The sequence below is a fragment of the Ambystoma mexicanum genome, chromosome 7q, assembly GCF_040938575.1.
Source record: "Ambystoma mexicanum isolate Mex_15411 chromosome 7q, UKY_AmexF1_1, whole genome shotgun sequence".
Classification (NCBI taxonomy): domain Eukaryota; kingdom Metazoa; phylum Chordata; class Amphibia; order Caudata; family Ambystomatidae; genus Ambystoma; species Ambystoma mexicanum.
This window is the reverse complement of record NC_090941.1, coordinates 1167051852-1167075147: the sequence shown is the minus strand read 5'-3', so window position 1 is coordinate 1167075147 and position 23296 is coordinate 1167051852. Positions and strand designations below refer to the sequence as shown.

Sequence of the window (23296 nt, the reverse complement as noted above, 5' to 3'; positions counted from 1 at the left end):
TGGTCTCTACGCCTCCCCACATATTCCCAGCACACCTCACCCAGCGCCCGGCACTACATTCACATGCCGCAGTACCAGACTACAACATCACACAGTCTTGGCCGCCTAGCCTAGCCACCAGACTCCGCAATCTCAGAAATCGATAACTTCCTAGGTATTTACTCTGCTCACCCACACCCATCACAACTAGAACCACCAGATTAGGCACCCGCACTGCACCAGTACCCCATACTAAGATGAGTTTAGGCACTGCCCCTCTCCCCCCACCACTCCAACATGCCTCTACACTACTTCACACTAAGCTCCTCACTACCACACACCACAACAAGCACACTTCACCCCATACTAGTACAAACAAAAACATCACAGGCACACAACACCCACCTCTTAAATGTGCACTACTGAACGTACGCTCCCTACCTGCACATGCCCTCGAGATAAATGATCTACTATCCACACTTAATCTGGACTTACTTTGCATCACCGAATCCTGGCTCATTGATGCCTCCTGCCCCGCCATCGCACTAGCCCTACCCACAGGCTACACCATCCTTAGGCAAGATAGATGTGATAAGATTTGAGGGGGAGTCGCCCTTATCCACATAGACTCACTATCCATCAGATTAGCAGACCATAGTACATGGGGTGGTAATGCTGATATCCTATCAGCCAAGCTTACGCTCTCCCCCAATAATCTAATTAACATCCACATCCTATACAGACCTCCCGGACTCTGAGCTGACTTCCAAGAGCACCTCTCCCATCGACTCAGCAACAACAGTAAAAAGTCCTCCAAAATCCTTCTATTAGGAGACTTAAATTTAGGATACAATGATCGTAAGGATAAATCTGCCGCAACCCTAGCTAAAGAACTCGCAGACTTAGGTTTCTCCCAAAGAGTCCTCACCCCTACTCACTCCAAAGGCCGCACCCTTGACTGGGTCATGGATCACAACTGTGCATCCAACATTACCTCAAACACCGCCCTTCCTTGGATGGACCACACATGCATCGAATTCCTCATCCCCACCAACCCTAAACCTAAGACTCTCACCCACGCACCACCTGCCACAATAAGAAGTTCTAAAAAACTCAACGCAGACAACTTGCGTCCCCACCTTAAAAGCCCCTGTCTAGCACCACCTTTCTCTCAGGACCCAAATATACTATCAGCTATCTTCAATGATACTCTCACCAATGCCATAAACTCTATAGCCCCACTTGAAAGCAAGAAGGAAAAAAAATCATTTCACTTCAACTCTTGGTTCTCGGAAGAACTCCAAACACTCCGAGCTCAAAAGCGCCAGTCGCTTAAAAACTGGCAAACGGATCCGAGTGATCTAAATAAGAGCCTCTTCAAACAAATAGCCCTCCAATATAAAAAAGCCATTTTAGCAGCAAAATCCAACTCCTTCAATGATAGGTTCTCAAAGGCCAACTCCCAAGCTAAAGAACCATTCGCAATCTTTAATGAATTAGTCACTCCTCCGGCTACCGCTGATGAGATAACTAAAGACAAAGCCTGGTGTGCCAGCATTCAGTCCGCTATGCTCAACAAAATAAAACTCCTCCAGAACAAAATCCAAAACCACTGCAAAGCCCTCCCAAACCAAAAATCCAACCGCCCTACACAAGACAAGCGTAGTAGTCTCAATCACACTTCACTGGACCTGAGGCCCTTAATCTCATCAAAAACCTCAAACCATTCCTCTGCAAAGCAGACATTTGCCCTCCCAAAATCATCAAGGAATGTGCCAATGACCTAGCACCCCTGATTACTGCCTTCATTAACGCATCTTTCCAAACAGGAACTGTCCCAAACAATCTCAAGGAAGCCTGGGTGCGGCCACTTCTAAAAAAGGCCACACTTGACCCAGCACAACCCAACAACTACAGACCAATAACGACAGTCCCGTTCCTCCTAAAAATCCTGTACAAAGCAGCTCACATCCAGATCCAATCATACATAGAAGCCAACTCCATACTAGGCAAAAGACAATCTGGCTTCCGTGTCAGGCATGGAACAGAATCCGCCTTATTAGACCTAAAAAATGAAATCTCACAGATCATGGACAAAGGCAAACCTGCCTTGCTCCTCCTCCTCGATCTATCAGCTGCTTTTGACCTGGTAGATCACCAAACACTCACCACCCACCTCACCAATGCAGCCCATTTCTCTAATCAAGCAGCATCCTGGATCACTTCCTTCCTTGAAGGAAGAGCCATGAAGGTCTACTCCAACACAGCTAACGCAGATCCTACCACTATAAACTGCGGTGTCCCCCAAGGATCTTGTACAGCCCCCACCCTCTATAAACTCTTCATAAAACCCCTCTTTGACCTACTTGACTCCATGGGTGTTGCATATACAAACTATGCAGACGACACTCAAGTACTTTTACCCCTATTTGGACTCTATCACCAAGACGCGACAGCCCTTCAAAACATCTATGCCACTATCCAAGCTTGGATGGCAATCAATGGCCTCTGTCTTAACGGGGAGAAGACTGAAATTCTCATCCTGGGCCAGACAAACACATTATCAAAACTAAGCCCCCAATGCAACAAATTCAACATAGACAACTCAACCATCTCCGTATCATCCTCTGTCAAGACTCTAGGTGTTCACATTGATACAAATCTATCGATGAACAAACAAGTCAGCGCCATAGCCTCTGCATCAGCGTTCAGCACCAAACTCATCAATGCCATTAAACCCTACTTATCCACCCCCAACCCCTTGGCCATAGCTAGAGCAACTATAGGAGCCAAACTCGATTATTGCAACGCCCTTCTAGCTGGTACCTCTGCCAAAAACATTCACAGACTGCAAACCACACAAAACAATGCCCTCAGAGCTGCCATGAGCATCCCTAGAAGAGACCATATATCCCACGGCAGACGTGAAGCACGGTGGCTCCAGGTCAAAGACCGTATTACTCTGAAAATCCTCACCATCACTCACAGGTGCATCAACAAAACCGCTCCAGCATACCTATCTGAGGCAATATCAAGGACCCCATCCACTCGCCCCGCCAGAGCTCAGTACACCAACCAGCTACACATACCACGCATAAAGAGAGCCACAGCGGGAAGTCTAGGCTTCTCCTGTATTGCACCGAAACTCTGGAACTCACTCCCACCCTTAGAGCTGAAACTTCCATCTCTGTCTTCCACAACAACCTCAAGGCCGCTCTCCTCAACTAGCAAGTGGATGACTGCCTCCTCCACTTCTGCCATGTATATTGTAATATAACAAAAATGTAATATAACTATATTGTAACCTGTATATATACTGCTAATGACTATGTAACTATATTGCAACCTGTACATATATTGCTAATGACCATGTAACTAAGTAACTAAGCTTTGTACTGTAACAAGTGCCACAATGTCCTTGGGCTGTTGTGCGCTATATAAATATGAATAAAACAAACAAACAAACAAAATACCAGAACAATGGGGGCTCTGGGAGTCCCTCTACCGACACAAACACAGCACATTGACCTGTTCTTGGGTGGATGGCCCCCGGGAGAGTTTCAACCAAGTCTTTAGGTCACTGTCCCTTTCACAGAGGAGAACTATCGCTGCATATCAGTCTTTGTCCTGCCCATGGGCAGTCCAGCACCGAAATGCTAGGCAATTCTCCTCTGAACAAGAGTACCATCAGCAACCCCAGACACGTGTTTCGGCCTGGTCGGGCCTCATCAGTGAGGTGGAGCTGTGCCTCTCTAAGAACAATGAGCAAAGGGTCCACGTCTGGATTCCCCTGGTAACTTAGGGTGACACACAAAGTTACTTAATATGCAAAACAGGACAGGGTTCTGGAAGTCCCTCTACTGACACGTACCCGGCCCATTGACCTGTTCTTGGGTGGATGGCCCCTGGGAGAGTCTCAACCAAGTCTTTAGCTCACTGTCCCTTTCCCAGAGGAGAAATATCCCTGCATATCAGTCTTTGTCCTGCCCTGTCTTGCGCTAATCTTGTAATGCAGTCAGGGAAGATCTTCAGATCAGTCATTCCATTGTGCCAATACACGTTAATCAGGAGGACTTCCACTGAGCCATCCGAAGAATAGGCCTTGACCTCAAAAATACCCAACGGGAGATTTGGAACCACTTTCCCCAGTAGGCCAAGAGTACCCTTGATCTTAATCATAAGACTCGCCGACCGTCTACCTCCTTTATTTTGTTTTGCTAGTTGAGAGTAAACCTCATGGCCATCCAAGGAGAGGTTGGCTGAATGCCACGTCTCTTGTAAAAAAAATTACGTTGTTTTCTTTCAACATATCAATAATAGCAAGATTTGTAAGTAGATGTGGATGCCCCTGGTATATGCCAAGACAGGAACTTCAAATGTACATCTTGTTTATTTCCTGGATCAATAGCACAGAGCATGGTAATTTGGGCCCAATCTCGGAGTTCTTTATTGTTACCTGCGATATGGTGCCTCCCATGGCACAAATGACATCTGTCTAGGTGATACACTACCTTTAAGTTTCTATCATAGTTAAATTCCCTTTTGATGACTTTCAGTTCCTCACTATGGGCCTCATCACGACTTCGGCAGTAACCCTTAAATCCGGCGGTAGCGCTATCACCGCCAGATTTAAGGGTCCGCCGAATCAGGGTTTCTGCGGATTTCGTCCCACCTCTGAGCTGGGGGAAATCCGCAGAAAATGTGCGTTATTACCGCCGGCGGGAAATCCGCCGGCGGTATTAGCGCGAAGATTCCCCATTGAGCCCAATGGGGAATGGGGCATTCCCGAATGGGCTCAGTGGGGAATGGGGACTTACATTACCGTCGAACTCGTGATCCGGCGCTATTAGCGCCGGGGAGTTCGGCGGTAGGGCTAATACCGCCCGCGCTAATAGCGTTACCGTTACCGCCCAAGTCGTGATGAGGCTGTATGTCTAGATACCTCTTCCACAAGATTAATTTTGAACCCCAACTTACAGTTCTTCGACCTCACCCATGAAGAAAAAATGTTTACCACCTGAGACCTGAGGCATACATTACATATCTTCCAACAGTTTTTATCTGGGATTTGAATCCTCTCTAAATCACATGTAGATAGAAGTCCCAGATTCGGTACTTCTGGAAATATATTCGGGCCATTTCCCCGATTAAGACAAACAAGGATATTATCCCCCAGAGGCTCTTCATTTGTATCACTTTATTGTTATTAGTTTCACTTCTAGTGTTTCCAAGAAAATCTTTCGTATCCCTCCCGTGCTATAATTAGAGTCTTTCGCAGGTTCCATTTGTACATCGCATCTCTTAGCACCCCTAAGCATACTCTCAACACCAAATCTTCCAGGAACCAATGGTCCGCTCTCTTCTGACATTCAATGTTCTCTTTCATTAGTATCAGCAATTGGCTTTTGTAAGGGTTTTGGAAAATACATTCCCCCCCAGGACTTTAGCCTGTGTGGCTAGACCAGCCGGTGCATCCATACATCCCTTTGGAGATTCGGTTTGCCTGGCAGGGTAGATTGTACATTTTCAAACAGTCTCCTTGCTGATTCAATATCAGTGGCCCTCATTCCGAGTCCGGCGCTAACCAATGGCGGTATTAGCGCCTTGGTCGGCACCGGACCGTACCGTAATTTCCCATTCCCCAGGGCTCTTCCCCATTCCCAAATGAGCCCCCATAGGACTCAATGGGAATGGGGAAATTGCAAATAACGGTGACCGTACTTTACGGTCACCGTTATTGGCTAAAAAGCCCCTTTGCGCCCTCGTCCCTAACGCCTGCTAAAAGCAGGCGTTAGGGACGAGGGCGCAAAGGGAACTCGGAATGTGGCGGTAAGGGATTACCGGCACCGGTCTCGTTAACGGTGACCGGTATCCCTTACCGCCATACTCGGAATGAGGCCCAATTAATGTTAACTTCTTATCCAGAAGGGACGATTGGTTAATAAGCATAGGCTTCTCCATTATTGCAGTAATATACTGGATAATTCAGATACATGTATAGATCTTTTCTTCCCATTTAGTATACTACTCGCCTGAGCCGAATTATTGTCTATTGTGCTTATGATTCTTATCTCAACTGGTTTGTCATCATCCTCTGTTCTTACTTCTTCCAGATTGACCATTTTACCAGTCCTATTAGCTTCATTTGACATCCCGGCACGATTCTCGATCTGGTCCGTCTGGATCCCCATATTTACCCCAACTGGATCTGTAATACTCTTAGTACAAGGACTCTTACCGGAGTGAGGATCCCAACCCCCCCACCCCCTCATAATTGCCCATAATCTTCCATATGTCTATTTTCCTTTTGTGCATTAACCTCTTCCAATCTAGGATTAGCTGAGCTTTCTCCTTGTCCCAATGTTGTTTTGTTCTCTGAACAAATCCCCTCAGGGCTTCTTTTAAAGAAAGTCTCTGGGATACTCAGGTTCCTGAGAAATGTTTGTGTCATTAAATTCATTCTGTTTTTTAATCTGTGGTACCTTCCTCTCACATCTAGGTGCCACATTTCTGTTGGGTGACTGGTCTCTAGTGAGATCTATAATAGACTGCTCTTGTTCAACAACCTCCTGTTCCTGTGCAGGTTTTTATCTTAGTCGTCTGATCTTTAGTTAAATCTATGATTGAGCTACCATCATGATTGATTACCTGCTCCAGTTGTAAATTCCCATTGCCCATTCTCTGACCCATCTCCTGACAATCTTCCTCCGGGCCCTCTATTAAAATTTTCACTTCTGGTATTACGAGGGCCTCCCCCTGGTTCATGGTCAATATGTCTGAGTTGGATTTGTGGTTTTTACCCAGGCCAAGGATGCCATCTCTACACCCTCATAGTGTTTATGCTGTAAACACTGCCTGCAGGGTTTATCAATACCCTCCAGTTTAATATATAGTTCAACCAATAGTTCTGAATGAGATCTAACTTCTGACCATATGTTGTCATAGAGATTTGCAAAAGAACTAAGGACCATGTTTAATGCAGAGACAGTGGGTTGTGTCAATTTAATTCTGTCATCTACCTCTTGTAATGTATGACGCATGGGGGGCTTTTCTAACTGTTCTTCCGGGACCTCTGGTAGCAGCCCTCTTGCTCTCAACCAGTTTTGTTTTTCAGTGTATTCATCAATGAAATTAGTTAATTCGGATGGGGCTCAATGTGCGACTGTTGAATCACACTATTGGAGCACCCCTCCAAGAGTTCTTTAACATTTTCTTTTACTGCAATGTCAGCAAATTCGATAATGCTTTGATCATTTATAGCATTTTCTTCTACATCATCACCCCCTAATTTTCTAGCTCCCTCTGCAATAGCCGAATGGTCAAGTTTTGCAATCCCTCTAACCAGTGCAACTGATTTAAATTTGCTGCTGATGCAAGTTTCTTTATCAAAATAATTCTTAATGTGTACACCTGCAATTGGTTGCCCTGGGATAGCTTTTGGCCTGTTTTTGACCAATTAATTTGTCAAAGGCCCTGTTTTTTTGTGTAATAAGAGGATCAGTCCTACCTGGAGTGCTACCTCCAGTTAGTCCCAAAAAGCGACCGTTAAAAAGTGTGGGTTGTTTCCATTTTTTGCATTGGTTCTTTAATTGCGGAGTAGTGAATACCTCATTTCCTTTTAGGGATTCACTATCAGTCACTCTAGAATTAGGAGTGAGCTCTCTCTGCATGTACGTATCTACCTTAGTCTCTTGGGCTAAGAAGAACACCTGATTAGAAATCACACCCCCCCCAGTTAAATTCCAGAGCAGCTACCAATCTCTCTTCCTGGAGTTCCATCGGGTTTCCACCAACCCCCACTGCCGGGCCATCCACCTTAGCGGTAGACCCTATCTCCTGCTCATTTGATGTCCCTTGGCCATCCACCTTAAAAATTATTTCTTGTACCTGCTCATTAGAGACTTCCTCCAAAAGAGGAACGGCAACACCATCAACTATGTCACCATCTTCCACATTATAGACTAAAACTATAGCAAGTCCCTTTCCCTGTTTTGTAGAGTGTTCATTAGTTTATACCTTAAGGGTAATATTTTCAATGAATTGGTTATTGCTCTCAGGTGGAAAGGCTGTGACACTTAGGGCCACCTCACCCCCCTGTCTCTTCCCTTGTGTTGTCCTATCGGTCACAATGATATTTCCAACAGTATCTACGATACCTTCCCCTGAATCATTGGCTGTGAATTGGTTTCTGAGCCCTTTTCTTGTCATTATAAGTCACTCTATGAATAGGGGGAGCCAAGGAAAGGAAAAAGGCAAAGAAAAGAATGGTGGAGTAATCGAGAGGTAGTCCCAGAACTGATCACAATATAGGTTATAAAAATATCATTCAAAGGATAAGATTACAAAATATGGCCAACAACTCACTCAGAGAACCTCCAGTCCAGCGCGCCCCATAGAGAACATTCCTTAATGGAGGACACTATGCACAAAAAAACAATACTATCTATTATAATAAATACAGTCAAATCTTAAAATCCAGCCATAGGCACTGTTGTAGCTTGGGGTAAGCCTCAGGAACGGGATGGCACACGTGAATAAATGCATGGACCCGGAAGGACATGAAGTATGTCCTCTTTATTTCAATCCCAACTTAACTCTGCCCTGGTCCCCCCTCCCCACAGCCCGTCACTTCCTGGCATTGCATCATTTCCCTTTCCCTACCACCCGCCTCCCCGTGTCCATTGAGACATCAACGTGACATCTCCCCCCTTTTTAAACAGTCACCAAGTATTCACAACAGGTGGACAACTGGTGTGGGCTTCTAACCCATTTCTTCAATCCAGCGACGCGGCCAAACTCATGCACGCTGGGAACGTGAGCTGGTGATCTGAAGAGGACTTCCCGTGACTGCACATTCGATGGGGTCATCAGAGTCCGATTCCTCCGTGTCTCCATGATCCCCAAAGTACTAGTCGTCTGATGTGTAGTCAATGGGAACAACTACTCGCCCACTCAAGCGTCTTGACCCCAACAAGGGAATTCCTTTGAAATGAGATGAGTTGCGGGTGATGGAGCCTCCAGTGCCGTGTGCAGTGATCATCGATCCCTGCTTCAGAGTGACAAGCAACGGTTCCTCTTGGAATGTGGAGGTGTGTTTGTGAGTCTGGGGTTACTTTACAGCCACCACGTCTCCTACATCAATTTGGGGCACCCTCGCCTGTCTGCGGAGGTCCGCATACTCCTTCATGTACTCTTTGGCGGCGGCATCTCGTTCCGTTCTCTCACTTCCTTGTCTAGGTCCGGTGCGGGGTCACCCTTCTGCACCTGTGGGATTCTCGTTTGAATGTTTCTCCCAAACATCACCTCAGCGGGTGTTCTCCCGGTGGTGCTATGAGGAGTCCTTCTGCAGTCCCGCATCAATTGGTTGAGTGTGGAGAAACACATTGAAGCTCTAGATAATCTGGCAACCATTTATTTAGTTATTGTTCATTGTTAGGCACTTATACAGCTAGTAAATTCTGTTTCAAAGTGCCCACAGGGCGAAGGGAGGGAACATGGGAATGAAACACATTAAAATACGTACAGATATTAAATACAATGGAGGGCAAAACAATAACCTACTCTTGTGAGTATTCAGAATGTGCAAGTGTAGCAAGGAAGAGGGCAATGGGCGTAGGTGCTTGGGTGTCTGTGTCCGTGGATGAGCCGCAGATGAAGTGCAAGGTAAGGTAAGTGCAGCAAGGAAGAGGGCAATGGGCGTAGGTGCTTGGGTGTCTGTGTCCGTGGATGAGCCGCAGATGAAGTGCAAGGTAAGGTAAGTGCAGCAAGGAAGAGGGCAATGGGCGTAGGTGCTGGGGTGTCTGTGTCCGTGGATGAGCCGCAGATGAAGTGCAAGGTAAGGTAAGTGCAGCAAGGAAGAGGGCAATGGGCGTAGGTGCTGGGGTGTCTGTGTCCGTGGATGAGCTGCAGATGAAGTGCAAGGTAAGGTAAGTGCAGCAAGGAAGAGGGCAATGGGCGTAGGTGCTTGGGTGTCTGTGTCCGTGGATGAGCCGCAGATGAAGTGCAAGGTAAGGTAAGTGCAGCAAGGAAGACGGCAATGGGCGTAGGTGCTGGGGTGTCTGTGCTCGAGGGTGAGCCACAGATGAAGTGCAAGGTAAGGTAAGTGCAGCAAGGAAGAGGGCAATGGGCGTAGGTGCTTGGGTGTCTGTGTCCGTGGATGAGCCGCAGATGAAGTGCAAGGTAAGGTAAGTGCAGCAAGGAAGAGGGCAATGGGCGTAGGTGCTTGGGTGTCTGTGTCCGTGGATGAGCCGCAGATGAAGTGCAAGGTAAGGTAAGTGCAGCAAGGAAGAGGGCAGTGGGCGTAGGTGCTTGGGTGTCTGTGTCCGTGGATGAGCCGCAGATGAAGTGCAAGGTAAGGTAAGTGCAGCAAGGAAGAGGGCAATGGGCGTAGGTGCTTGGGTGTCTCTGTCCGTGGATGAGCCGCAGATGAAGTGCAAGGTAAGGTAAGTGCAGCAAGGAAGAGGGCAATGGGCGTAGGTGCTTGGGTGTCTGTGTCCGTGGATGAGCCGCAGATGAAGTGCAAGGTAAGGTAAGTGCAGCAAGGAAGAGAGCAATGGGCGTAGGTGCTTGGGTGTCTGTGTCCGTGGATGAGCCGCAGATGAAGTGCAAGGTAAGGTAAGTGCAGCAAGGAAGAGGGCAATGGGCGTAGGTGCTTGGGTGTCTGTGTCCGTGGATGAGCCGCAGATGAAGTGCAAGGTAAGGTAAGTGCAGCAAGGAAGAGGGCAATGGGCGTAGGTGCTGGGGTGTCTGTGTCCGTGGATGAGCCGCAGATGAAGTGCAAGGTAAGGTAAGTGCAGCAAGGAAGAGGGCAATGGGCGTAGGTGCTGGGGTGTCTGTGTCCGTGGATGAGCCGCAGATGAAGTGCAAGGTAAGGTAAGTGCAGCAAGGAAGAGGGCAATGGGCGTAGGTGCTTGGGTGTCTGTGTCCGTGGATGAGCCGCAGATGAAGTGCAAGGTAAGGTAAGTGCAGCAAGGAAGACGGCAATGGCCGTAGGTGCTGGGGTGTCTGTGCTCGAGGGTGAGCCACAGATGAAGTGCAAGGTAAGGTAAGTGCAGCAAGGAAGAGGGCAATGGGCGTAGGTGCTTGGGTGTCTGTGTCCGTGGATGAGCCGCAGATGAAGTGCAAGGTAAGGTAAGTGCAGCAAGGAAGAGGGCAATGGGCGTAGGTGCTTGGGTGTCTGTGTCCGTGGATGAGCCGCAGATGAAGTGCAAGGTAAGGTAAGTGCAGCAAGGAAGAGGGCAATGGGCGTAGGTGCTTGGGTGTCTGTGTCCGTGGATGAGCCGCAGATGAAGTGCAAGGTAAGGTAAGTGCAGCAAGGAAGAGGGCAATGGGCGTAGGTGCTGGGGTGTCTGTGTCCGTGGATGAGCCGCAGATGAAGTGCAAGGTAAGGTAAGTGCAGCAAGGAAGAGGGCAATGGGCGTAGGTGCTGGGGTGTCTGTGTCCGTGGATGAGCCGCAGATGAAGTGCAAGGTAAGGTAAGTGCAGCAAGGAAGAGGGCAATGGGCGTAGGTGCTGGGGTGTCTGTGTCCGTGGATGAGCCGCAGATGAAGTGCAAGGTAAGGTAAGTGCAGCAAGGAAGAGGGCAATGGGCGTAGGTGCTGGGGTGTCTGTGTCCGTGGATGAGCCGCAGATGAAGTGCAAGGTAAGGTAAGTGCAGCAAGGAAGAGGGCAATGGGCGTAGGTGCTGGGGTGTCTGTGTCCGTGGATGAGCCGCAGATGAAGTGCAAGGTAAGGTAAGTGCAGCAAGGAAGAGGGCAATGGGCGTAGGTGCTTGGGTGTCTGTGTCCGTGGATGAGCCGCAGATGAAGTGCAAGGTAAGGTAAGTGCAGCAAGGAAGAGGGCAATGGGCGTAGGTGCTGGGGTGTCTGTGTCCGTGGATGAGCCGCAGATGAAGTGCAAGGTAAGGTAAGTGCAGCAAGGAAGAGGGCAATGGGCGTAGGTGCTGGGGTGTCTGTGTCCGTGGATGAGCCGCAGATGAAGTGCAAGGTAAGGTAAGTGCAGCAAGGAAGAGGGCAATGGGCGTAGGTGCTGGGGTGTCTGTGTCCGTGGATGAGCCGCAGATGAAGTGCAAGGTAAGGTAAGTGCAGCAAGGAAGAGGGCAATGGGCGTAGGTGCTGGGGTGTCTGTGTCCGTGGATGAGCCGCAGATGAAGTGCAAGGTAAGGTAAGTGCAGCAAGGAAGAGGGCAATGGGCGTAGGTGCTGGGGTGTCTGTGTCCGTGGATGAGCCGCAGATGAAGTGCAAGGTAAGGTAAGTGCAGCAAGGAAGAGGGCAATGGGCGTAGGTGCTGGGGTGTCTGTGTCCGTGGATGAGCCGCAGATGAAGTGCAAGGTAAGGTAAGTGCAGCAAGGAAGACGGCAATGGGCGTAGGTGCTGGGGTGTCTGTGTCCGTGGATGAGCCGCAGATGAAGTGCAAGGTAAGGTAAGTGCAGCAAGGAAGAGGGCAATGGGCGTAGGTGCTGGGGTGTCTGTGTCCGTGGATGAGCCGCAGATGAAGTGCAAGGTAAGGTAAGTGCAGCAAGGAAGAGGGCAATGGGCGTAGGTGCTGGGGTGTCTGTGTCCGTGGATGAGCCGCAGATGAAGTGCAAGGTAAGGTAAGTGCAGCAAGGAAGAGGGCAATGGGCGTAGGTGCTGGGGTGTCTGTGTCCGTGGATGAGCCGCAGATGAAGTGCAAGGTAAGGTAAGTGCAGCAAGGAAGAGGGCAATGGGCGTAGGTGCTGGGGTGTCTGTGTCCGTGGATGAGCCGCAGATGAAGTGCAAGGTAAGGTAAGTGCAGCAAGGAAGAGGGCAATGGGCGTAGGTGCTTGGGTGTCTGTGTCCGTGGATGAGCCGCAGATGAAGTGCAAGGTAAGGTAAGTGCAGCAAGGAAGAGGGCAATGGGCGTAGGTGCTGGGGTGTCTGTGTCCGTGGATGAGCCGCAGATGAAGTGCAAGGTAAGGTAAGTGCAGCAAGGAAGAGGGCAATGGGCGTAGGTGCTGGGGTGTCTGTGTCCGTGGATGAGCCGCAGATGAAGTGCAAGGTAAGGTAAGTGCAGCAAGGAAGAGGGCAATGGGCGTAGGTGCTGGGGTGTCTGTGTCCGTGGATGAGCCGCAGATGAAGTGCAAGGTAAGGTAAGTGCAGCAAGGAAGAGGGCAATGGGCGTAGGTGCTGGGGTGTCTGTGTCCGTGGATGAGCCGCAGATGAAGTGCAAGGTAAGGTAAGTGCAGCAAGGAAGAGGGCAATGGGCGTAGGTGCTGGGGTGTCTGTGTCCGTGGATGAGCCGCAGATGAAGTGCAAGGTAAGGTAAGTGCAGCAAGGAAGAGGGCAATGGGCGTAGGTGCTGGGGTGTCTGTGTCCGTGGATGAGCCGCAGATGAAGTGCAAGGTAAGGTAAGTGCAGCAAGGAAGAGGGCAATGGGTGTTGGTGCTGGGGTGTCTGTGTCCGTGGATGAGCCGCAGATGAAGTGCAAGGTAAGGTAAGTGCAGCAAGGAAGAGGGCAATGGGCGTAGGTGCTGGGGTGTCTGTGTCCGTGGATGAGCCGCAGATGAAGTGCAAGGTAAGGTAAGTGCAGCAAGGAAGAGGGCAATGGGCGTAGGTGCTGGGGTGTCTGTGTCCGTGGATGAGCCGCAGATGAAGTGCAAGGTAAGGTAAGTGCAGCAAGGAAGACGGCAATGGGCGTAGGTGCTGGGGTGTCTGTGTCCGTGGATGAGCCGCAGATGAAGTGCAAGGTAAGGTAAGTGCAGCAAGGAAGAGGGCAATGGGCGTAGGTGCTGGGGTGTCTGTGTCCGTGGATGAGCCGCAGATGAAGTGCAAGGTAAGGTAAGTGCAGCAAGGAAGAGGGCAATGGGCGTAGGTGCTGGGGTGTCTGTGTCCGTGGATGAGCCGCAGATGAAGTGCAAGGTAAGGTAAGTGCAGCAAGGAAGAGGGCAATGGGCGTAGGTGCTGGGGTGTCTGTGTCCGTGGATGAGCCGCAGATGAAGTGCAAGGTAAGGTAAGTGCAGCAAGGAAGAGGGCAATGGGCGTAGGTGCTGGGGTGTCTGTGTCCGTGGATGAGCCGCAGATGAAGTGCAAGGTAAGGTAAGTGCAGCAAGGAAGAGGGCAATGGGCGTAGGTGCTTGGGTGTCTGTGTCCGTGGATGAGCCGCAGATGAAGTGCAAGGTAAGGTAAGTGCAGCAAGGAAGAGGGCAATGGGCGTAGGTGCTGGGGTGTCTGTGTCCGTGGATGAGCCGCAGATGAAGTGCAAGGTAAGGTAAGTGCAGCAAGGAAGAGGGCAATGGGCGTAGGTGCTGGGGTGTCTGTGTCCGTGGATGAGCCGCAGATGAAGTGCAAGGTAAGGTAAGTGCAGCAAGGAAGAGGGCAATGGGCGTAGGTGCTGGGGTGTCTGTGTCCGTGGATGAGCCGCAGATGAAGTGCAAGGTAAGGTAAGTGCAGCAAGGAAGAGGGCAATGGGCGTAGGTGCTGGGGTGTCTGTGTCCGTGGATGAGCCGCAGATGAAGTGCAAGGTAAGGTAAGTGCAGCAAGGAAGAGGGCAATGGGCGTAGGTGCTGGGGTGTCTGTGTCCGTGGATGAGCCGCAGATGAAGTGCAAGGTAAGGTAAGTGCAGCAAGGAAGAGGGCAATGGGCGTAGGTGCTTGGGTGTCTGTGTCCGTGGATGAGCCGCAGATGAAGTGCAAGGTAAGGTAAGTGCAGCAAGGAAGAGGGCAATGGGCGTAGGTGCTTGGGTGTCTGTGTCCGTGGATGAGCCGCAGATGAAGTGCAAGGTAAGGTAAGTGCAGCAAGGAAGAGGGCAATGGGCGTAGGTGCTTGGGTGTCTGTGTCCGTGGATGAGCCGCAGATGAAGTGCAAGGTAAGGTAAGTGCAGCAAGGAAGAGGGCAATGGGCGTAGGTGCTGGGGTGTCTGTGTCCGTGGATGAGCCGCAGATGAAGTGCAAGGTAAGGTAAGTGCAGCAAGGAAGAGGGCAGTGGGGTAGGTGCTGGGGTGTCTGTGCTCGAGGGTGAGCCGCAGATGAAGTGCAAGGAATGCCATCTTACAAAATCATGCAGAACTCCCTGAACTAGAATTCCTTGCAGGCCTCGTTTCCACGGAGCTAGCACCAGGGGGCACAGGGAGGAAGCTTGCATTCTAGAAGAGGGTACGGACATTTGAACCACCGATCTGTGGTATATCACGTGCAGGGAATGTGTTGGATGGGTGAGACCGATACTGAACGTAGAACATCCCTCTTTTGGTTCTTCTTACCTTGATTGCAATTCCTCTACTTCATCTCACTTTAATAAAACAAGTGACTGTCATATCACATGTTGGAATGTTCTGTGGATCCCTTTGTGGCTTATGACATGAAATAATAACTGAAATATGTATTTTTCTTTCTTTCAACAGAGTGCAGAGCCATTACTGAAACGAAGAGTGTGGAACTAGAAAGGCAAAGATGGGATACACAGATGGAAAACGCCCCTTTCATAGAAGACGAACCACGTCAGTCCACTGAACCTGAAAAAGAATTGACACCCTCTCTTGAGAGCCAAGTTCCCTTCCCTTCTATGAGGACACATGCAAAGGGGAAAGCATTTGCCTGCAGAGTTTGTGGGATATGTTTCACTCATACTTCCAGTCTAATCATACACTTAAGATCCCACACAGGCGAGAGACCATTTAGGTGTACAAAGTGTGACAAAAGCTTTGCTCAGATCTCAAATCTGTGCATCCATGAGAGGACGCATACTGGGGAACGGCCCTATAAGTGCACAGAGTGCAACAAACGCTTCACTCACTCCTCAAGTCTGAAGAAACATCTCATTAGCCACACTGGGGTAAAACCACACAAGTGCACAGAGTGCGAGAAAAGCTTCAGTCGCTCCTCTAATCTGAAAAAACATCTCATTAGCCACACCGGGAAGAAACCCTACAAGTGCACAGAGTGCAATAACACCTTTAGCGACTCTTCTTATCTGAAAAGTCACCAGAGAATTCATACTGGGGAGAAGCCCTACAAGTGCACAGAGTGCAAGAAAAGCTTCAGTCGCTCCTCAGATCTGCGAAAGCATCACATGATCCATACCAGGGAGAAGCCTTACAGTTGCGCAGTGTGCAAGAAAACCTTCAGTTACTCTTCAGATATGAAAAAACATTTTAAGATTCATACTGGCGAGAAACCCCATGAGTGCACAGAGTGCAAGAAAAGCTTCAGTGACTCCTCAGATCTGAAAAAGCATCTCTTGATCCATACTGGAGAAAGGCCATACAAATGCACAGAGTGCAAGAAAAGCTTCCGTCAATCCTCAGCTATGAGAAGCCATTTCCTGATCCACACTGGGGAGAAACCTCACAAATGTGAAGAGTGTAACACTACCTTCCGTCATTCTTCAGCTCTGAAAAGGCATCTCATAATCCATACTGGGGAGAAGCCCTACAAGTGCACAGAGTGTCAAAAAAGATTCAATCGACCCGCACACTTAATAAGCCATCAGATGATCCATACTGGCGAGAAACCCTACAAGTGTACAGAGTGCAAGAAAAGCTTCATTCACTCCTCACATTTCGTATGCCATAGGAGGATCCATACTGGGGAGAGGCCCTACAAGTGTACTGTGTGCCAGAAAAGCTTTGGTCGCTCTTCCGCTCTGATAAGGCATTTCATCATTCATACTGGGGAGAAGAGCTATCGAGTGCAAAAGAAGCTTCACCCACTCCTTACATTTGAGATGCAATCAGATGGTCCATACTGGGGAGAACCAGTACAGGTCCATAAAGTGCAAGAAAAGCTTCAGTCACTTCTCACCTATGAGAAGGCATGTCAAGAACCATATTGGGGAGAAGCACTACAAGTCCAGAGAGATCCAGAAAGGTCTAACTCACTCCATACCTTTGATATCCCATCAGAGGGTCCATACTGGCGAGAAGCCCTACAAGTGCACAGAGCGCAAGAAAATCTGCCAGTCCTCAAATTGGAGCATGAATCCGACGTCTCGTTCTTTTAAAAGCACTGGAGGACTGACATGTCTAGGAGACCTTTGGAGACTACTCTTCCCCTAGTTGTCAAGTGGAGGCATTCTGTGGATGTAGCGCAGAAAAGTCGCTGGACAGTGGCCCCCGCTCTACAAGTGACTCAGTACACAGCCTTACATTCTGTAGTGTATGGACACATACTGTACACTGTACGCAAGGAACACAATCACAGCAACAATCATGGGCTGGATTATCAAAACGTTGCCTGTGTGCAAAGAAGTGCAGCACGTGAAGGTAGAACAATGACACTGCTATGGAACAGAGAAAGCAGGTTCAGCCGCAATCAGTATTATCTACAAATGTCACCAAGGCCAAAGTAACACAGACTGTTTTAGTCGCCATGTTTACTTTATGACATGAAAACATGCTGTAAACAGATTTCCTTTTTCTGTTATGAACCAAACCTTCTGATGCATTTTTGACTGTTAGGCACAATTGGATGCAGTAGCCTGTGGGAGACTGCACCGGCCTTGTCCTCGTGGCAATAGTTAACCCAACCTTTGGGATAAGCTTGTACTACACAAGTTGGTAGCGTGACCGAGACGTATCTCAAGAGGGGTCAAAGTGAACTGTAGGGTTATCACACCCAGATTCACAGTGACAAGTATCCAAATAAACAGTTACACTCAAGATGTATTGATTTAACAATTATTTATTAATTTAACAGTCAGTTGAATAAGCCTTCTTTAGAAGGGAGAAAGATATGTAACACAGTAATATACTTCAAAAATGCACACTCTCAGTTTCAATAATTCAGTAGATACCCATTTGGGATGGCACAAAGATACTTCCTACACCCTGAGGTGACTTAAATAACTAGGGCACTGTGTACATTGATATATCACTGGCACATTTAGGGCGAGTCTGAGGTTAGTGTAAGAAAGATAAAGATGAGGGAATAAAACAATGGGCAACACATATTCTTAAGCAGGTAAGTACTTTTTGAACCCTCTAATGCAAAGCACATTAACCATTTCCTGGGAGGAAAGGTAAAGTACAAAGTCAGAGGTAAGAAGAGTCATTCAGGGAGCGAGGACAGCCAATGTTAATTGAACAAAAGTCTAGGTGAGCTGAAGCACTTCTTGCAGGTAGGTAAAAAGTCTTGCACAATGTTTTAGAAATGTTAGTAGAAAATGAAATAACTGTAGGTCCACAAGCTGGGAGGCTTGTGAGGGGCAATGCTGCCAGCAACTCTGCAAAGGCAACCAAGACAAGTCTCAACTGAGAGCTAGCAAGGCTTCACAACAAAAGGTAAGCAACACCTTAGTTTTACAGTACCTTTGGTTAGAAGACAGTCGTTCCAGCTGGCTTCTGTTCCTGTGCAGGTCTGTATATTCTGTTGTTCCTGGGCCACAGTCGTGGGGACAAGAGGGAGGACGTCTGGGGACTCCTTCACTACAAATTGTTAGGTCGGCGGCAGCAATGGGCAAACGCCAGATCAGCTGCACTTCACGGTTTGAGCTTCTCGTGACTCTCGCAACTAGCACCACTGTGGTTCTCAGATACCTTGATGGACTTTCCTCGCATCTGGGGTCCAGCACTCTGTTCAGGTGGCTCAGGCTTGGTCAATCCTGCTTCATGGGAGTCCGAAGGATTTTCCTGGAGCTCAGGGTCCGACAAAAAAACGACACCCTTGATTCTGGTGTTCCACTCCCTGGCACTGAAGGTGCTGTGTGTCACAAGGTAACGATGATGCCTATGGAGTTTGTCAGACTCCAAAGTCAAAAGAAACACAGTGCCCAAATCACAGAAAAATACATGAGAGAGTGGGAAAAAGGTCTCACTCTCTCCAGGTTAGAAATTAAAAGTACCAACGTCCAGCAAAAAGAGCTGGGGGTCTCTAAGGTAGAAGGGAATTAGCATATTTCTGAGAATTCTCCCTAACATTGACCTAGTGTAAATGTTTTTAGATAGTACAGATTGTAACATAGCCTGCTTTCTTCATTCAGTACTGGCTTTATTGCACCGGTGCAAATGTTAGATATCAAAGCTTTCTTTGCCCTTATGCAAATAAGTGGAGAAATTGAATTTAGCACCATTTTTTCTCCATGGATAATATGGAATGGAGCAAAGGTTTTCACCAGGGGGGACATTGAAACTGGCTGTTTTAAATACTATGTTTGCTGCAAAACCAGAAAAGAAATGTATGTCAAATTGTTCTCAGTGACGGTGGCATTTCTGAGTCTTCTTTCCTTCACCATTTTCAGGACCTGTGCTGCCATCCTTGCTTCCAAAGATGCTTCATGTGGTGCAACATGCGCCCTTCCCGAACATTCTTTCTGTGCTGCGGGATTATATGTGTGTTTCTGATTAAGATTTCCAGTTTTGTGTCCCATTCCAACCAATCATTTCTTCTGCTTTGCCATGGTCCAGATTATCTAACATTTGCATTGATGAATTTATGAAATAAGATGCATCCAAAAGAAATCAAATAGAGATGAAATGACAACCAGCGCTTTGAACCAAAGCACTTTGAAACACATTGTGTATAGGCGCTATATAAATAAACTATCATATCATATCAACCAATGCTGAAAAAGACATTACAGAAAAGTTGAAAATGGTCACAGACAAGAACACAACCGCCCTGATGTTGGGTCAAATTTCAGGACTAAACAACATTTCTGCATGAAGGCTTAGATCCAGCACCTGTCAATCAACACAAACTTGGCTGACAACAGGAAGAACATTTCTACTCCTCAAGATCCAAATGATTCCTCTACAAACGAGCACCCAATATTCTGCCTACCCTCAACCTTGAGTTGTGGGACAGACATGCTAGGAAACCCAAAAGCATGCCTTCAATAAAAGAAAGTTCCAAAATGAGAACCGCTTAGAAATAAAAACAGAAGAAAACTCAGGATGGCATGGCGCGGGCCTGCAGATTTACCAATGGGGTGCAAATCTCAGGACAGAGGTGAATGTGGCCAGTGTATTTGGCACCAATCAAAGAGCAAGCAGCCTCCAGTCGGCCAGAAAGGACCATAGCCAATTTGCTTCACGGGCAACATGCCTAAGAATGTGGCGGGAAACCTTTTAAGAAGCGAGGAATCCTGATGATGATATGAATGAAAGGCTAAAAATACACTGTGCAAGAGCATAAGAAATCCAAAATGTCCGACTGAGTTTATATCACCTGACCTTCTCCTATCATGTGATAGGACCTAGGACGGCATTGACATTGGAACATTAAGGAAGCTGAGATCAAAAGAAGGAAACTACCAACCAGCAAAACCGCAGGAGGGGGTCTGTAAGAAAGTAGTTTCACCAATTAGAGGCCTTTGTCATCAAAGGCTGGTGGTGGCGCATTGAGCTGCTATGCTGAGAGGCTGGAGAGACTCCGGCCCCTATTGCCTGGCTGCTATGCCGAAAGGCTGGAGAGACTCCGGCCCCTAGTGCCTGGCTGCTATGCCGAGAGGATGGAGAGACTCTGGCCCCTAGGGCCTGGTTGCTATGCCGAGAGGCTTGAGAGACTCCGGCCCCTAGAGCCTGGCTGCTATGCCGAGAGGCTGGAGAGACTCTGGCCCCTAATGCCTTGCTGCTATTCCGAGAGGCTGGAGAGACTTCTCGGCAGGAGAGACTTCGGTCCCTAGTACCTGGCTGCTATGCCGAGAGGCTGGAGAGACTTTGGCCCCTAGTGCCTGGCTGCTATGCCGAGAGGATGGAGAGACTCTGGCCCCTATTGCCTGGCTGCTATGCCAAGAGGCTGGAGAGACTTCTCGGCAGGAGAGACTCCGGCTCCTAGTGCCTGGCTGCTATGCCGAGAGACTGGAGGGACTCCAGCCCCTAGTGCCTGGCTGCTATGCCGAGAGGCTGGAGAGACTCCGGCCCCTAGTGCCTGGCTGCTATGCCGAGAGGCTGGAGAGACTCCGGCCCCTAGAGCCTGGCTGCTATGCCGAGAGGCTGGAGAGACTCTGGCCCCTAATGCCTTGCTGCTATGCCGAGAGGCTGGAGAGACTTCTCGGCAGGAGAGACTTCGGTCCCTAGTACCTGGCTGCTATGCCGAGAGGCTGGAGAGACTTTGGCCCCTAGTGCCTGGCTGCTATGCCGAGAGGCTGGAGAGACTCTGGCCCCTATTGCCTGGCTGCTATGCCAAGAGGCTGGAGAGACTTCTCGGCAGGAGAGACTTCGGTCCCTAGTACCTGGCTGCTATGCCAAGAGGCTGGAGAGACTTTGGCCCCTAGTGCCTGGCTGCTATGCCGAGAGGATGGAGAGACTCTGGCCCCTATTGCCTGGCTGCTATGCCAAGAGGCTGGAGAGACTTCTCGGCAGGAGAGACTCCGGCTCCTAGTGCCTGGCTGCAATGCCGAGAGACTGGAGGGACTCCAGCCCCTAGTGCCTGGCTGCTATGCCGAGAGGCTGGAGAGACTTCTTGGCAGGAGAGACTCCGGCCCCTAGTGCCTGGCTGCTATGCCGAGAGGCTGGAGAGACTCCGGCCCCTAGAGCCTGGCTGCTATGCCGAGAGGCTGGAGAGACTCTGGCCCCTAATGCCTTGCTGCTATGCCGAGAGGCTGGAGAGACTTCTCGGCAGGAGAGACTTCGGTCCCTAGTACCTGGCTGCTATGCCGAGAGGCTGGAGAGACTTTGGCCCCTAGTGCCTGGCTGCTATGCCGAGAGGCTGGAGAGACTCTGGCCCCTATTGCCTGGCTGCTATGCCAAGAGGCTGGAGAGACTTCTCGGCAGGAGAGACTCCGGCTCCTAGTGCCTGGCTGCTATGCCGAGAGACTGGAGGGACTCCAGCCCCTGGTGCCTGGCTGCTATGCCGAGAGGCTGGAGAGACTTCTTGGCAGGAGAGACTCCGGCCCCTAGTGGCTGGCTGCTATGCCGAGAGGCTGGAGAGACTCCGGCCCCTAGTGCCTGGCTGCTATGCCGAGAGGCTGGAGAGACTCCGGCCCCTAGTGGCTGGCTGCTATGGCGAGAGGATGGACAGACTCCGGCCCCTAGGTCCCGGCTGCTATGCCGAGAGTCTGGAGAGACTTCTCGGCAGGAGGAATCCGGTCCCTAATGCCTGGCTGCTATGCCGAGAGGCAGGAGAGACTCCGGCCCGTGGTGTCTGGCTGCTATGCCGAGAGGCTGGAGAGACTCTGGCCCCTAGTGCCTGGCTGCTATGCTGAGAGGCTGGAGAGACTCCGGCCCCTAGTGCCTTGCTGCTATGCCGAGAGGCTGGAGAGACTCTGGCCCCTAGTGCCTGGCTGCTATGCTGAGAGGATGGAGAGACTCTGGCCCCTAGGGCCTGGCTGCTATGCCGAGAGGCTGGAGAGACTCTGGCCCCTAATGCCTGGCTGCTATGCCAAGAGGCTGGAGAGACTTCTCGGCAGGAGAGACTCCGGTCCCTAGTGCCTGGCTGCTATGCCGAGAGGCTGGAGAGACTCTGGCCCCTAGTGCCTGGCTGCTATGCCGAGAGCCTGGAGATACTTCTCGGCAGCTATGCCGACAGGCTGGAGAGACTCCGGCCCCTAGTGCCTGGCTGCTATGCCGACAGGCTGGAGTGACTCCGGCCCCTAGTGCCTGGCTGCTATGCCGAGAGGCTGGAGAGACTCCCGAGAGGGTGGAGTGACTCCAGCCCCTAGTGCATGGCTGGCACGCCAAGAGGCTGGAGAGACTCCGGACCCTGGTGCCTGGTTGCTATGCCGAGAGGCTGGAGAGACTCCGGCCCCTAGTGCCTGGGTGCTATGCCAAGAGGCTGGAGAGACTTCTCTGCAGGAGAGACTCCGGCTCCTAGTGCCTGGCTGCTATGCCGAGAGACTGGAGAGACTCCAGCCCCTAGTGCCTGGCTGCTATGCCGAGAGGCTGGAGTGACTCCGGCACCTAGTGCCTGGCTGCTATGCCGACAGGCTGGAGAGACTCCGGCCCCTAGTGCCTGACTGCTATGCCGAGAGGCTGGAGTGACTCTTGCCCCTAGTGCCTGGCTGCTATGCCGAGAGGCTGGAGAGACTCCCGAGAGGCTGGAGTGACTCCGGCCCCTAGTGCCTGGCTGCTATGCCGAGAGGCTGGAGAGACTCCGACCCCTGGTGCCTGGCTGCTATGCCGAGAGGCTGGAGAGACTTCTCAGCAGGAGAGACTCCGGCTCCTAGTGCCTGGCTGCTATGCCGAGAGGCTGGAGAGACTCTGGCCCCTAGTGCCTGGGTGCTATGCCAAGAGGCTGGAGAGACTTCTCGGCAGGAGAGACTCCGGCTGCTAGTGCCTGGCTGCTATGCCGAGAGACTGGAGAGACTCCAGCCCCTAGTGCCTGGCTGCTATGCCGAGAGGCTGGAGAGACTTCTTGGCAGGAGAGACTCCGGCCCCTAGTGCCTGGCTGCTATGCCGAGAGGCTGGAGAGACTCCGGCCCCTAGT

The 23296-nt window shown here is 50.1% G+C and overlaps 1 protein-coding gene across 1 annotated transcript in view; it reads left to right on the top strand.

Moving 5' to 3' along the window:
- The window catches only part of LOC138528243 (zinc finger protein 729-like), a 256066-nt gene that overhangs the window by 55711 nt on the left and 177059 nt on the right, over positions 1-23296 (top strand). The window contains exon 3 of the mRNA XM_069639697.1: positions 15337-16929. Within this exon, the coding sequence (XP_069495798.1) occupies positions 15337-16929 (1593 nt within the window). The remainder of the gene's footprint in view (positions 1-15336; positions 16930-23296) is intronic.